The following is a 17,528-nucleotide window of genomic DNA, read 5'->3' on the forward strand; positions in this document are numbered from 1 at the left end:
TGAGGCTCTGTGCCTCAATTTTCTCATCTGTAAAGTGGGGCTGATGAGAACAATCACCTGTGGGGTTGCTGTGAAGTTGTTAGATATAACCTGACATATACTATTAGCTATTTAATAACTCAAACTTGCTGGAAGGGTTTTAATCTAAGTCCAAACCCTCCCTGCAAACATGTATTCTGATTTATCTGTGATGGTTAAGGCAAAAAATAAGATCTTTTCATTCTAGTTCATTGCTCATTTTACATCATCCAATTTCGGTTTCAGAAAAGCAAACATTTAATAAAGTAGGTAAAGTGTTGTTTATTTTGATAAAACCCAAAAGACTATTAGTTCAGTATCATTCCACTGCTATTATATTGAAACTGCAGGATTTCAGATCATTTCTCCATGACTTCTTTCAGCGTGCCTTGCATGTTAGCAACTCTTCTTAAATAGAATTACCTCTGTTTTTACTCTCTAACAAGCACCACACAAGCAATTTTGTATTTGTTTTGAAACCATGGAGTCCTACACACCCTGTTTCTGGAAAAGGAATACTTTAGATAGATGGAAGATGATAACAATGCCAACATTTGTGTCAAACACTGTTCTAAGCACTTTACATACATTAACTCACTTAATTGTTACAACAATCTTATGAAGCTGCTATTATTGTTACTGTTCCCATTATATGATTGAGGAAACTGAGGCATGGAAAGGTTCTGCAATTAGCTCAAGGTCTATAGCATGATCTGTGGTGGGTCTGGAATGGGGACCTAGACATCAGCTTCAGCATCCATCTTTATGCCTTCAGACTAGATAGAGGAATGCGTACCTAGAGATCAAGAACTGGCTAAGTGTGTGTAACTGATGGAGCACCTTCCCCAGCATTTCTAATCTTTATAAAAAACCGTGTCCAGTTCCACAGGGAGGTCATTAATTGTTGAAACTCTCATAGCTGTGAAGTTGGGAGCCAAAACCAGGTCTCTCTGAGTTCAAACCCCAGCCCTCATGCAGACTTGGCAAAATGAAAGGTGAGCAGAAGCTTGAAACCTTCCCTGGAAGAACATGTGACCCAACTGCGAGATTTTAAAAACAGTCTGTATTTGGTTATTTCTGTATTTGCTTATTAGCTTCTCCACAAAGAACATCTTGACTATGCCCTACTGCAGAGTAGCGTGTGCTAGAGATCTTCAATTCTTTATGCAGTCCAATTCTGGAGAGTCAACACTCTGCATCTACACTATATTTCCAGAAAATAGACTGAAATATTCTGTAAATATTCTCATTACTTCTCCACGTGTGGAAACAGCACAGTCGATGCAATTTTTCAAACAGCACTTAGCTGTAGACGTTTCAATCCTAAGTGATTGTTTATCCAAAAACATCCTATTACTTTGGAATTTATTATGGAATTTCTTCTTATAAGCCCTCTTCTATTAGGGCTGAACCCTTATGACCTCACTTAACCTTGATTACCATCTAAAGACCCTATCTCCAGATACAGTCACATGGAGGGTTAGGGCTTCAGTGTATGAATTGCGGTGGGGGGAGTACAATTCAGTCCGTAGCATGATCTGAAAATGCAAGCCTAGCAGTTTGCCTACAGACACTGGTGTCTTGGCCCTGGACTATCTCGATTCTGTCCCCATCCTGGCCCCCAGCCCAGTCTGACACAACAGCAGGCTACACACAGCTGAGGGAAAGGCAGCTGATGGTGTGGCCACCAACTGGAATTCTAACATAGTTGGGACAGGTCTAGGGGGACAGCAGAGGAGCACTCATGTATCAGCACTTCTTGCCACACTGCCAAGGTTTTCTGCTTTTTATTTCCTTCCTTTAAAAGTTTATTTTTATTTAAGGATCTCATTTAATACGCATTTCTCAGTTGTCTATTATGCGTCAAGTAGGAGGAAAAAAGATGTAAAATATGTGCGAGAGAGGATCACAAAGGAATTGAAAAGATTTGTTAATGCACTGGGTTGAATAGTGTCCTTTCCAAATTCATGTCCTTCCCGGAACCTCAGAATGTGATCTTATTTGGAAATAGGGTCATTGCAGATGTAATTAGTTAAGATGAGATCATACTGGAGTGGGGTGGGCCCTTAATCCAGTATAACTGGTGTCCTTGTAAGAAGAGAAGAGACACAGGGACACACACAGAGGGAAGATGGCCATGTGATGACAGAGGCAGAGATTGGAGTGATGACGTTACAAGCTAAGGAGTGCCAGGATTGCTAGAACCACCAGAAGCTAGGAGAGAGACAGGGAACAGATTCTCCCCTAGAGCCTTCAGAGAGGGCATGGCCTTCTTGACACCTTGATCTTGGACTTGTAGCTTCCAGAACTGTAATAGAATACATTTCTGTTGTTTTAAGCCATCTAGTTTGTGAAACTTTGGAAACTAATAGTTACCATCTGTAAAAAAAAAAAAAAATAGAGAGTAATGCAAAGGCAAATTCATTTGTGGGGTGGGGAATGTTGAGTTTCTGCTTTAGGTAGGCTCTACTGGAGGTGACAGGAGGGGAACAGGCAGTGGGAAACAAGCAATCCCAGGAGAAAAGACAGGTCCAAAGTCAGGGTCATCTACATAGAAGTGATGGAGAAGCCCAGGGAAAGAGATGAAATGATCAATAGAGAAGGTGGAGATTGAGAGGGGAAGATGGTGAGGACTCAATTTTGGGGTCTACTTAAATTTCTGAGCAGGGAAAAAAAAGACATGAACTCAAGGAAAGGGATAGTGAAGAAATAATCAGAGAGGAGAAAGTCAACCAGGATAGTGTAGGAGGGCAACCCATGGAAGAGGAAGGTCAACTGTGTAGATTCTTCATGGACGTCAGAGAACTTGCACCAAGAGACAGCCTTGGGATTTGACATTAGGAAGTCACGGGTGACCTTGAAAAGGTAAGTGTCAGTAGAATGCAAGAGGCAGAGCCCAAATCAGGAGAGATTAGGAATAGCAGTGAAGATAGATCATTCTTTTAATAAGGTTTCCAGGAAACAAAAAGAAAGCGTGAAGACGTATAGTAGTACGAAAGTTGGCAAAGGGAAAGGTTTCTCTAAAATTGGGGAAGCTGCGCACCTACATCATAAGAAATAGGGTAATCACTAAAGAGATGATGGCAGAGGGAATAGAGGAGAGGACTGATGAAAGGAGGTCCTAGAAAAGTCAAAAGGATGGTGACAACAGCACTGGGAGGGGGAGTAGATTGCAAGGAAAAAGGAACATCCCTTCCTGTGAGAGAAAGCAGGAAGATGAATACGATGTTTGAGGGAGGAGGGGTCGTCGGAGAGAGCTGGTTTCAGACTCCATAAAGTGAAAAGATATTATCTTTTGAACACCGAAGAGTAGATCCATGAAGGGCTGGGAAGGGGGAGCTTAAGAACTCTGAGGAAAGGCTTGGGAAAACCACCTTCAGCAACGCAAAAGGGATCAACAGAAATATCCAAAGATCTGGAGAAATAGTGAAGGGCCAGTTCAAAGTAAATGGCGTGACTGGTCAGTACTCAGTCCCTAGCAATGCTTAGCAGGCTGGAGGAGGGAAAATAAAATGGTGGCGACCACCGGGACTGGGGATTCTACTGGTGATGGGGCTACTGAGGAGGGAGGAAGTCTAGGGTTCTAGAATTTTCATCGTCCTGTCCCATCGGCCCAGAAGTGAAACCACAAAGGACTGCAAACTGTGTTGGCTCTGCTTGGTGGCTTTCTGCAGCTCCTGCCACCAACCCACCTAGTGAGGGACTTTCTTCTACTTGGTCTAGCCCAGCAAGAAGGAAGCAGCACCCAGAGCCCCATACAATCCATGTTTATCTCAGATCTTGACCTTGATAACACATGGACTTCTTGTTCTGAGTCAAAGTTTATGTTTATAAATCTTGAATCCTGCCTTCTTACACTATGGCACATTGCCTAAGCAAATTTTGATTCATGACATCTGATTTTAGCTTGATGATAATGATATTAACAGTGTTATTGGTATCATTGCCTGATATTATTTTGTGAATGATCCTGTTATTCTCTTCAACTTTCCTGAAATGAAAACTCATACATGAACAAGAGACCAGAAAATACTCTTGGGTCCAAATTATATCTGATTGACTTGGCTGACAATCTGTGTCTTATGTCTAGAAAGAACCAAACGTGAGAGGGAGAAAGGAGAGAAGGCAGAAGATCCTTAACAGCTAAACACAAAATGAAACTATATTTACATTTAGATGGAGCAAGGAAAGAATCTGGGTCAATGGGTTTGGGGATATTAAGATAATTTGGGAGGAGATCTATCTGAAGGCTGGGGATATTTGGATATTAGGCAATAAAGTCCTTAAAGAATAGACTGTCTTATTCACTCAGTTTCTCCAGCATTTTGTGCTGGGCATATTCAGATAGTGATTGTCAAGTAGTGAAAAAAATGAGCCACCATCATAGAGGAAGTTGCATTGTACAGAAAAGAATTAACATAGTAGGTGTGGGACTGCTCTCCTTTGAGGGGTCTGCTTGCAAGTTTGACCCTTGGCTGGTGTCTGGGAACTGGAATTTCAGGAGTGTTCCCTCCACCCTAATGGATGAGATTGGCTCCTTGCGCCTAAACTGTACAAACAATTGGGTTTATGCTGAACACCTACTTTCGTCCTGGGAGTCTGGAATTATGGTACGTAGCAGGCAGAGGGTGACTACGTTACAGCCCCCAGTAAAAACCTTTGGCACTGAGTGTCTAATGAGCTTCCCTGGTAGACAGCATTTTATATCTGTTGTCACCACTCCTTGCTGGGCGATTAAGCGTGTCCTGTGCGACTCCATGGGGAGAAGCCTCCTGGAAGCTCGCACCTGGTTCCCTCCAGATCTCTCCCTGGCGCATTTTCCCTTCACTGATTTTGCTGTCTCCATGCGCTTGAATAAAATACAGCGGTGAGAATGACTATATGTCCCAGGATCCTCCTAGCGCATCACTGAACCTCTGACACAGGCATAAAATAAAAATTCTATGAGAATCAATCTAAGAAGAAAAAAAAAATAAGTTGTTGGCTTGAGAAATGGAATATTCAATTTGGAATTTTAATATCTGGCATCTTATTGTGAGGAGAACCAGTGAAACCATCTTTAATCCTCATGTAGAAGCTGAGGCAAAAAGAGAGTCACTTTCCCTGGGTCACCCGGCTCATCTGTGCTGGAGCTGCAGCTAGAAGTCATGTTCTCCTGGCAAGATTTGGAGCAGGAAATCAGGCGGCATTTTAGGCTGACCTAGTGACCCAATAGCTTCATAGCAGACGGGTTGTTTTACACACACATACACACACACAAACACATACACACATACTCACACACGTGCCCCATCCTGCGATGCTCCAGAGTAATTTTCTACTTTCCTTTCTTTTCTTGTTTTCTTTCTTTTTCTAAATATTATATTAACACTTCTATCACTATGGGTCTGTGTACCTGTCTCAGTAGTTCAGAAGTCAGAACGTATTTTTTGTTTCGGGCCTTAATCTGTAATACTCAGTTTCCAATTCTGAGAATGGCAATTTCCCTTCTTCCTAAAGTCTGTTAGTAGGCATTCTGTTTACTCTGGATCCTTCAGGATCTCACTAGGGGGTTATTTTTGGGATGCCAGTCTTGAGCCACTCACGCAACATGACCTTCATTCTCAGTGTCACGAGGAGTTTCCTCCAGATCTACAAACAGCCCTGCTTTTAATCAATTTCAGATGGCAGTGGAGCAACATGTAAAAACGAATTCAGTAAGCAATAGATTTAAATGGCAAAATTATAATCAATTAATGGCCTTTAAAAAGAAAGAGACCAGAACTCTCCCTTCCTGTAGACGTTCATGTGAAATAATTTTTCAATTACCTCACTCCCCAAAAATATAGCACAATGAAAATATTGTATCTCTCCACCTTTCTAATTCCAGTCTGCTACATACCTCCTGTGCTAAGAATAATTTCTAGTGTCTGAAATGAGGCTCTCATTTGCTGAGAATTAATATTGATAGATAATTGATAGATATATAATAGCTAACTGATAGAAAACCAATAGATGATAGATAGATGGAGAGATAGATTAGATAGATAGATAGATAGATAGATAGATAGATAGATAGATAGATAGATAGAAAAATATTCCTTTTGCTGTTTCCATTTGGTCCTACAAATTTCTTTTTAGTGAATGTTAAAGAAATGCTTCATTTTGCAACTCTCTGGTACTTTTAAAATCAAAGACAAAGCTTCCATGTGACTATAGGTCTGTTCCTTAAATCATCTTGATGTTTGATCTCATCCCTTTTACTCATAAGCACCTTGAGGGTAGAACTGTGTCTTATCGTCATGGCAACCTGAGCAGCTATGTAGCAGATTGCCTGGGAAACGCTCAGTGACTAGAAATAAAATTAAAATACAAGTGCCTTAGAAAGAGGGAACCTGGCCTCCCACGGTTTTATGTTATAGGAACAGAGCGCACAATTACTGACACGACCCACCACAGCACAACCCACACCACCCCCAACAGCTGTGTCCTCCTTCCTCCAAAAGAGAATAGATCACATCAAATCTGCTGTTAGTTTAAGTTTACTGAAATGTGCTTAAGGAACAACTTACCTAGTTGGGTTGACCATATCTATAATGTAATTGTGTTCCCCATCCTAACATGCAAACTAAAACTTTCTAAAATGACACATCTTTTGTGAAACCTTGCCTGCCTCCCCAGTCAAAATCACCCGAAGGTGTGTGTTCCTGTTGCATTTTGCCCATATGGCTGTCACAACACTCACACCACACACAGCACAGGAATTCCTCCCCTGGGCTCCCTAAGCCAGAAGCCGTCTCCGCAGGGTCATGGAGAAGGGACTGCTTCTTAAAGCCCAGGTCCTGCCTTATCTATGATGACCAGATCCAAAAGCAGCATCCAAGAACTGCAAGGAACCTTTCATATGAAGTGCCAGGCTGATTTCCTTTGATATTTAATGTGGGCAGAAAATTGCTCACTTTTATCCAACACACAGAAAGAAGATAATCATCTGAGGACTTGAATGCATTGATCCTAAGAGATAAAATTCTCCTTGAGTCATCACTAATACAGATGTAAAGATGGGAAATATCTTAAGAGAAAATGGGGCCAGTGCAAAGAGGGAGGCAGATTCTCTGGGAAGCGTAAAATGTTTGCTTTTTACATTTTCCAAATCCGGTTACCCTTGGGCTGTGTCTTTGATGTTAATGTAGCTAAACCCCCAGTGAGATTCTCAGAATTTTATCAGAGGAAACAGACACAGAAGGCCGGGCTCTCTCCTTGCTGGCCTTCCTAATCGGGAAGAAACTCAGAAGAGGCCTTTGAGTGAAACCCAAATATAAAGCTGTTGATAATGTTCTTTTCCAGGATGGGTCTTATGTATCTATCTGAACATCAGCAAGACCTCCAAGGCACATCGCTATCTGAACTACCACATTGTTATTGGGCTACATCAATATTTTGATATTTAAAAGGCTCTCATGTTTGCTTAGAGGAAGAGAAATGATAAGGCTGTCTTAAAAATGCATGTAGACATCATCACTTTTGTCTTTCCTGGTTCGTTTTAGTTAGGAAAGAAGGCAGGAAGTCAAGATCCATCATATCAATTAAGGACATTAGGTGCGCAGTGTGTGTCTGTCCCTGAGATATTTTCCTCTCTCTACATTTACAAGCCTCCTATCATCTACTGTGCCAGAGTCTGAGAGTGAAGATCAACCAAGTCGTGTCCTGTGGCTCAGGTGAAGAGCCCAGGTAGAGGGCAAAGCAGAGGGACAGCAGCATCAGACATTATAAGCCTTTCCTTCCCTTTGGGGAATTATGGAATTTCTACTTTTAGACCTGTCTTAGCTCAAGTTGCTATAAAAAAATGCCATAGACTGGGTAGCTTAAACAACAGACATTTCTTTCTCACAGTTCTGGAGGCTGGGAGTCCAAGATCAGAGTGCCTGCGTGGTCGGGTTCTGGTGAAGGTCCTCTTCTGCTTGCAGAGAACCATCTTCTTGCTGTGTCCTCACACGGTGGAGAGGAAGAGCTCTGTGCCTCTTCTTATAAGGACACTAATTCCATCATGGGGCCCCACTCTCATGACTCCCCTAAACCCAATCACCTCCCAAAGGCTCCACCTCCAAACACCATCACATTGGGGGTGAGGACTTCAACATATGTATTTCGAAGGGACACAAACATTCAGTCCATAACAAGACCTTTGGAATATTCTTTCCAAAGAACATTTAAAATAATTGAACTCATGTATGTTCTTATTATCAGTGATCTAATAACCTCATATGACAAAGAGATACAACTTGATTCCTGAGTCTAGAGTCAGGCCAACCCAAACCTCCCCTGGAAAGAAATCAATGCCTGACTAACGTGCAATAAGCTAATGAAAGCAGCTGTTGGAATGGCTAATAAAACCATGCGGCTCATTGAAACCCAGACAGATGCTTGACTGGTACTTCTCACCCCTACAAGAACATAACCCAGTCATTTTCTCAACCAAGATAAAGGACAAAAATTAGTAAGATATGCTGATAGAAGACATTTTGTTTCTTTTTATAGGAATAAACTAACATTTTAATTTTTTTCCATTGAAAAAGAATTCCTTTGTAAATGTAAATACCCGTTTACCTTGGCCAAGATTTCCAAAGAACCCGGGCTAGAACACTTGCATAAGCTCACTGATCACCCATTAAAAATAGGTCTTTGCTGCCTGGCCTCCTGCAAGGCTGCTCTGGAACAGTGAGGCTGAGCAGTGGAACCCAAACATTGCCACAGCAGACAGGCCTCACTCTGGGCAGGCAGCTTCCTGCCCCAAGCCCCGAGTGGGACCAGGGGGCCATGGCCCTCTCTTAACTGCCATTCCTTCCCAGCTTTCTCAGGTCAGATACCACTACCTCCCTGCTACTTCTGCTCCAAACTCAACTGCCTTAGGAAACTTACACAGGCTTATTTCCATAGCTGATGTGGTTCATAGCTTTTCTCCATGAGGAGAATGAGAACTAAAGGAAGCAATCTTTGCAGAGTAGGTATGTTTCCTGTGACAAATTTCCCAGCCAGATTCACCGCTGGTTGGGATGTCTTGGAATCCCAGGAAGAGAGAGGTGCAGTGACGGCCGCCGCCAATGACTAAATCTAAACTAGTCAATAGGGAGTTACAGGGGTTATCAATTTATTCACAAAATAGAGACAAATTAACCTTTTACAGACCACATGCTGTGCTTATAGCACCCAAGATGTCTTTCCTGGAGCTCAGAGTTAACTCAGAAAAAGCTGGGTCCCTGGGACCTCTGTGATGCAAGGTCATCCCCTACAGTCAAGAATCCCCTGTGCTTCCCCATCGCTCAGTCCCTGGTGCATAGAGGAAGGAGGTCTCAGCTTGTCCTCTTGGCCTCCCTGCCTCCCAAGTACCTGTGCCCTGGCCACCAGAGAGAAATGTAACCTTTCTTTACCTAAACCATCTGAAACGGGTTTATTTATTAAGATCCCCAATGTTTTTAACCATTTTGTCATCTCCAGTACCTTCAGGATCTCCTTCCCTGGGCATTTTTGGCAACCTCCGTGGGTGGAGCTCAGACACTGGAAACAGAGTCTGAGAGTAAGCGAGATTAAGTCACATTATAAGGCTTAATTCTACATGTTTTACTTACAGATCATAACACTGCTCTGGGGCCCTGTTGTCAGGTTAACTACCTGAGTATGAAAATCTCTCCCTCTTTCTGTGTGGGTCTCGATCGCTCTCTGTCTCTCTGTCTAAATCCCTCTGTGTCTCCATCTGTGTCTCGCTCTCTCTCTGTCTCTCTCTGTCTCTCTCTGTCTCTCTCTCTCTCTCTATATATATATATATTTCCGCCATGTGGAGCATCTTGGGAATACTTTGTGTTTGGTTAAATGGCTTACTTTTAAACAAACAAAAACTACTGATGTATCCCTTAATGAGATGAAAGCCTCACAATATTGGTTTCTGGATACTTTTGTGAATAAAGAAAAGCCAAGTGCATATCCATGGTATATGTTGTTGCTTTTAAAATTGTGCCAAAGGTCAAAGCCCCAGTGCCTGATGGAGGAGACGACATGAGAGTCATCAGCTCTTATCTGCAAGATACTAACTCTATATTTGCATGTCAGTATCCTCTCTACTCACTAGATACAAAATTCCTTTTACTTTATTTAATTAGGTTCATGTTGCAAGGAGAAAAAGTATCTATTCATATAGATTGCAAAAGGTGAAACCTGCATATGAGCACACCACTAATTAAAGATGTCTATGAAACATAAGAACACGCACATTACATTATATATATAATATATATGTACAACCTATATTAAAAACCTATACAAAACCTATATAAAATATATATATATATAAACCTCATGATAGATATTTCTATTTCTCATCCAGATTTCCACTTGCTCTCTCCTTCCAGGCACATGCCCCATTGAAATCAGACATGGCCATGTGACTTGCTGTAGCCAATTAAATATGAACAGAAATGACATATGTCACCTCCAAGTGGAAGCACGTAGAGGCAGTTTGTAATGCCTCTTCCTGCTCTCTTCTCCCTCAGGGCAGACCCTGACGTTGAGTGTTTGATGACTGTTATAAGACGGTAGAGTCTCATCAGCCTAGGCCCCTGAGTGTGGGAGATTGCAGATATTGCCCCAAATTCTTCCTTTCCCTGAACCCATAAGCTCTGACTCTGGGCTCAGCTGGACGGACTTGTCATCAAATCTCTCCATCTGCCATCAAGAAACTAAAATGACCTCTGAACAGAAGCAATTAAGACCATTAAACAATCCAAATTAGCACATAAAAGTGTACAGGTGAGTCTCTATTCTCATTATCACAAGCATATTTCAGTTCTTAAGCTCAGTATTTTTTTCAATACTCTAAGTTAACAAATTATGATGATTAATCAACATACCAGCAAGGAATTTATTGTTCAGTGAAGTGTGAAGGACTTTGAATTCACTGTAAAGATGATAATAAGGAAAGCTGGACACATCCTAGTCTACTCTAATGCACTTTAAAGACCAAAGATTTAATTTTTGACTTGGACTTTTTAATGGTTTTATTGTTTTTTTTTTTTAACGGTCCTTTTTGTATAGTAACCTACACTACCTAGCAATCAACAAGCTCAAAAAAAAAATGATGTGTCACTATGAGAGGTTAGTTCCAATTAGTTATTTCTACAAATCGACAACATTTTGGTGGCACTCAAGAATTACATTAAAATGTGTGCATGTATGCACACTTGCACATACATACATAAAGACATATAAAGAAAAGCAATCATTTATAATAGGTTATACCACATTCATTCCATGCTCATCACAACTCTTTTCCAAAAGCAGCCAATAGTCATTATCCAAAGATGTGCATAACAGGAAAACTGGACAGTGTACCTACACGGCTTTTCCAGGTAAATAGCATGCAGCAAAACATCGACTTAAAAATCATGAGAAAGAAGAACCATAAGGTCTTAGAAGCCAGATTTCAGTTGCGTCATTTCTAGATACCAAAAAGAAACCAAGACACTATTTACATACAAATATATATATTTCAGCACTGAATATATATTCTGAATAGAATCTTCAAGAAAGCGATCAGAGATACCACATAACTCTTAAGACATTTGAAAGGACCAAAACAGCACTAAATCAGGGCTTCCATTTTCTAGATTATAGTTTCAGAATATCATTCCTAAATGCATTGCTGAGGTCTCTCACAGAGGCAACAATCCCACTTCTCTATTTTCAGGAGCAGAAATAAACCAAAATGTCCTCATAAAAGTAACATCACGTATACATATAGTGTAAGTAACTAATTTCTATCCATCAGGCAATTCACTGAAGAATATCTGAATTGATCCACGTAAAGCAATATAAAACATTGACATCATGCAATCATAAAATAGCATTAATGTTAAGTATACGAATTCTTAATTATGATGAATGCATAGGTGGAGATCCTATTTGATACCTGAAGCAGGCTGTGACAAGGTAAGCTGGGCACCCTGCTCCCTGGGAGTGCAAAGCCTACCTGAGATGAGTGAAACAGTGTCTTTCTCCCATGAGATGACAGTGATGTACGCCTCCACCGAGGAGGGGATAATGCACTTGAAGACCGCGACATTGCCTCTCATGGTTTTCTGGTCCTCCACACGGACTGTATAGGGCTCCCGTAAAACTGGAAGGCAAGAAGAGGACCCTCGGTGACATACGTAGTCAACGGGCTCATTCTCAGAGCATCTCATTGGAATATATATGTTGTATCTTACACATATTATTTGCATCAGATATATTTATTGGAAAAAATTTTAAGAAACCTGCATTTTATGTTTTAAAAACTTTCATTCCATTAACAATAAACTACACTATATACTAAAGAGTATAACTACAAATAGTTCCTCTACCCCCCAAATGCATCTGGAAGTGGGAAGTAGCTTCTTAAAAGAAGTTATGATGATGGAAAACTGCTCTCCATGTCCTCTGAAGATTAAGGAAGAATTTTCTCACTATAAAGAAAAAGAATTTAAAAATTCAAGAAAGGCAACTTCTCCTGGGAATCCTTGAAAACTATGTAACAATTAAAATAACACTTCATAAGTAAATTTTTTTTATGACAGTTGCAAAGTGGTTTTGGAAGCAAATATTCTACTTCTCATCACTTAGGGAAGGATGCTGATTTAGGAATATGCCCAAATACCCTCAACAACAGGAGCAGTCCAGAAAGCACCCAGAAGGGACTTCCACAAACTAGATATCTAGGCTAGAGGCAGGGTGGTACTGGGGTTACTTGACCATCCTGCAAACCCAACTGCCTGGGTTCAAATCCCAGCCCTACCCATTTAGGCAGTGAGCAAGTTCTCTTGCCATCTGTGTAATGAGAATTTTGATGATCATATCTACCACATAGGGTGATTGTGATTGCTCACTCAGTTAATGCAGATAAAGCACTCATGAGCAGGTTAGGTAAGGTTACAGGTACCAACAGCCAGAGTTCGATCTACATCATCCCTTGATGGGCAGAAGACCTCTGTCTCCAGGATAAGGAGACATCGGTGTGTCTAATTCAAGTTCTGCCTCCCTCCAGCTCTATAAATATGGGTACAAGCCTTATTTCTCCAAAGCTTTATTTTCTTCACATTTAAAATGAGAAGAGTGAGAGAGGAAGATCTTCAAGGTCTGAATTCTGTAAGTCTATGATTTTCTAAGACATCCACAGAGAAAACTTATCATCTAATCAGCTCTCTTAAAGTTTAGTCACTTACTGGACAAATATGTCAAGAAAACTGGCCATAAAATTAATTTCAAAAGAAATTAACATACTAGCAAAGACAGGAGTGAGTTTCTAAAGGGAAGTCTTCTAATAGACAGAGGAAAATAATGCTCCAGAAGAAGCATTTTTAAGATTGGTGTTGGCTCTATGATAGGCTGAGTATTTTAGTATTAGAGTATGTCATTATTAAGAGTAGTAATAAGAGTATTGCTCTCCACTCCCCATTTTTAACATTGGTATTTAATGTTTCCTCTACTTGGAGAATTTTTTCATGCCTATCTCAAATCAGAGAGATTTTCAGATGTCTGGGAATCTTCTGAGATCCCCATTCCTGCACTCCACGTGCTGGCTGATGTGATGTTCCAGATGGCAATTCAGAGCCTCCTGAAGGAAGTCCACTAGACAGTCAGTCAGGGTGCCCAAGAGCCTGACCTCAGAAACATCATTGTTATACACAGTGGCGGAAATTGACTTTGTACAGGAAAACACCTCGATAAATAACCCTTTGTGGAGAGTGAGGTCTATGATCCTAGGTTGGAAAGAGACAGATAAACTAATCAAATGCATTAAGGAATGAGAATGTGGGCATGGTGGAGAGTAGAAGACAGAGAACAGGAAAAGGGGAAGAGAGTAGAAGAGAAGGGGCCACTGGACAGCATGGTGGAGGCTGCAGAGTGAGTCCATTATCACAGCGACTAGGCCAGCTGAGCAGGTATGAGTCCAATTTAAGTTTGTGTGTCTGTGTGATGTTTGTGTCTAAGTTATAAAATCACTCCACCTCCCCAAACCTTCAGTAAACAAACAGCTCTGGTCGGGGAATTTTAATAAGAATCAAAGAAAGGGAGACAAGTCTCACCTCACAGCCAGGAAAGAGCAGGAACAAGAGAAAATGCCCACATGGAGACAGAGGAAGTGCCTTCCCACCAAGCAGGCAGTCATGCACCAGCCCTGGTGAAGGGAGCCACAAACAGAGGGTGACCAACTGGGACTTGCTCTGTTAGCACCCAAAGTCCGGCATCAAGGGAACCCCTCAGTTCCGGTCAGCCATACACACACCATGGAGTGCCCTCTCCCCATCAGCTGCCCGCTGGCCTCCCCAGGACCAGGACCACTGCGGTAGTCACAGTTTAAAATCTCTGTGACTTTTGCTCCTCCCCATCTCCCAAGCCAGCCCCATGGAGCCCAGATCTTCTTGAAGCAGGGACACAACTAAAATGTACTGAACCACATTGAGTTCAGAGAAAATGGGTTGTGGAAGGAAATTCTCCACTCCCTCACTAGATTATTCACTCTGCATGCATCCAGCCTTTAAAAAAATTATCTTAGCATTTCTAATGATGCTTGGCACATAGTAGGTAGTCAATAAATATTTGGAGAATGAATAAATAGAAACACAGGGCTTCCCTTTTGAGAGTACTTCTAATCCTATTGTAGAATATACATGTATCTACATTTGAATTTATAGCCACTAGCTGTTGTTTAAAAGAGCAACTTGGGTTTTCATTGGAGATCTCTATCTCATTAACAGAGAAATGCTTATTCCTGAGGGGCCCACAATTTCAAAAGCCAACACTGCTATCTATTGATTTATACTTCTCACGGTACAATATAAGTCTCCTGGGGTCATTGAAAGCCTCCCAAGAGACTTGCGTAGATTTGGTCTTCATTCTGCACCCAACTACTACTAATCATTGTAACAGAGACTGGGCTAGAAACCTAAGATACAGGCAAACATTAATGGTTATTTTAAATGTGATTGGCATTTGCACTACGAGATAGTGTTACCTAAGTATCGTGCTGTGTGTACTAGGTTGGCGTCTCCCCAAAAGCAGACCCTGAGATGAGGAGTTGGGTCCAAGTGATTGATTAAGGACATGACCACAGGAGAAGCAGTGAGAGGCTGAGGGAAGTGGGGCAGGGAATAGGAAGCAGCCAAGCCAGAGTGTGATTTCAGGGGAGTCCCAACCTCCACTTGATCCTGAGGGGAACTGCTCCCACTGTATGTCCAGGAGCTGGGACTCTATCTTCTTAGAGCAGTCTTTATCTGGAGGGGGCTGCTCCCAGGGGCACAGCATTCCCAAGCACTTCTACTCTCTGTGTGAAGCTGCTCTAGGGCACAAGCAATCCTCTGAAGGCTGCAGGTCCAAGTTCTTAGCACCCAGCATAGATGCTGGATGATCTGACTCAAGGGCTGCTCGCAGTGTCCACTACAGCCGTTGTAGTCCTCCTTAGCCAAATCTACAAGCTTTGAAACCGTTCCAGAAGAGGTAACGTGATAAGGGGATCAGAAGAGAGAATCTACAGTAATGTGAATTTGGGGCAAAATCAGCATATGTGCTGAGGAGGGGATGACACAGCTGATGGGCAATGGTAGTATCCATCCCTCCCAGTCAGCCATCATCCTTTCAAACGAAAAAAATCCTTTAAAATGTAAATATTAGTAAAGAAGAAATGGCCTCATTTCACATTTTACTATGATAATTAATTTAACCAAATCAGGCCAACCATATAATTTGTGGGGACCAGAGCAACTTGAAAATCCAGGGCCCTTTATTTAAAATGGAGGGGAAAAGTGCCACTAAAGACACTAAAATATAAAACTTTTTCTTTCTTCTGTGGTCTTTCTCTCTACTTGTCGTGGTGTTTTTTATTTGCTACTTAATGTCACCCTCCCTAGGGTGCAAGAATAATCACTGAGAAAGTGCAGAGCCTCACGGGCTCCCTGGACCACACTCCACTGGGCATACATAGCCCACCAGCTGCAGGGTCCCCTCCTGCCAGTCTCTAGGCTGATGCACCATGCCCCGGCCAGGGATGATAAAGGCAATCTGTTCTTCCTGTATGCCCATTGCCCCAACTCACAGTGGGCGGGCAACCTCGAAGGGATTGCAACCTCCATGCCTGGATGCTCTTTGTCTCTGGATGGGAGGTGGACATGAGGCTTGCCCCCAACAAGTTACTGGCTAAATGTCCTGTGGCGCTGCTAGCTTGGAGCTGGGATGGCCTCCACCGTGCCTCACTTCAGAGTGTGTGCAGCCGCTCCCACCCACACCCCACCCAGGCCCCCACCAGGATGGAGGGCGGCAGTGGTTGCTGGACAGGGGCAGGGAGGAGGAGGCCAGGCAGGGCCAGATCACCAGGGATCAGAGGGGACAAGAGTGGTCATTTGGTGGAGTTAGGGAGGTGGAGGCTCAGTGGGGCTCTGGGCACCAGAAGACTGGGGGGAGGGCGGCTAAGAACCCATCCCGGGAAGGTGGAATGGAGCAGAACCCTGCAGGAGCTGAGGTACCAGGTCCCCAGAGCATGTCCCACTGTCCTGTTGCACTTCACTTACAAAACACAAAAGGGAAACTAAAAGCATTAATATTTCACGATGGCAACAGGAGAGCATTAAGCCTGAGCCCAGGGCCCTTCTCAGCACTGCACTGGTCCCATCCCATGAAGTCGGTCCTGATCCGAATTCTGTCTATGCGGCAACCAGAGGATGGGGGAGGATGGGATGGAGGAGAGTGAGGAGAAAGTCTGGAGAACTGGGTGTTGTGGAGAAGGAGGGTCTGGGTGGCCCTTCCTCTCCTGATAGAGTAGGTTCAGATTGTTCCTAACACCCCTGATTGCTATGTCCAAAGTGATAAAACATAAACAAATGCCCACATGTTGGATTTCTCTGGAACCCCAGAGGACTTGGGGCAGGGAGGAGGATTTATGCTTGTTGTCCTTCCTGTTTGGAAAATGGTGATCTGAGGCACAATGTGACCTTGAGGCCCATCAGTTTTACAGAAATTGTTTTTTTTCATTCTATTTTATTTTGTAGCTGATTGCTTAAATAATTGAGAGATGTTTAAATAATCAGGACATCTTGAACACACTCTCAGGTCAAGCACTGTCTCAGGAACTACGGAGATCCTCATATTTATGGAATGATTAGCTGCAGAAAGAAAGAAAATTCACACGGCACAACAACTAGGAGAAAACAATGAAAGACTGAAGTGCATGGGACTGAGAGTGACTGAAGGTAATAGGAATTTAAGGAAGGATGGAATCCAGATGCCTGTGAGTACTTGGTGGGGAAGAAGGGACTTAGAAGGCAGAGAGGAAAGAAGGAGAAAAGCAAAGGTGAAAATCAGCATCGAGTATTCCAGAGACTGTGCAGCACTGGCCTAGTGCCTTTTAGCTAAACCGACCTCCCAACTCCCATGAGCAGCCAACAATAGGCTCATAGAGGCCTCTATTTCCTCCACCTGAAAATGGAAATATCTTTCGTGTGGGGTTGTGC

The 17,528-nt window shown here is 42.5% G+C and overlaps 1 protein-coding gene across 5 annotated transcripts in view; it reads right to left on the minus strand.

Annotated features, from left to right (window-relative positions):
- Positions 1–17,528, minus strand: part of DSCAM (DS cell adhesion molecule) — a 625,552-nt gene that overhangs the window by 568,192 nt on the left and 39,832 nt on the right. For all 5 annotated transcript variants that reach the window (XM_058523126.1, XM_058523125.1, XM_058523130.1 and 2 more), the window contains exon 3: positions 12,017–12,163. In XM_058523126.1, the coding sequence (XP_058379109.1) occupies positions 12,017–12,163 (147 nt within the window). The remainder of the gene's footprint in view (positions 1–12,016; positions 12,164–17,528) is intronic.

Source organism: Diceros bicornis, chromosome 27, assembly GCF_020826845.1.
Source record: "Diceros bicornis minor isolate mBicDic1 chromosome 27, mDicBic1.mat.cur, whole genome shotgun sequence".
Classification (NCBI taxonomy): Eukaryota; Metazoa; Chordata; class Mammalia; order Perissodactyla; family Rhinocerotidae; genus Diceros; species Diceros bicornis.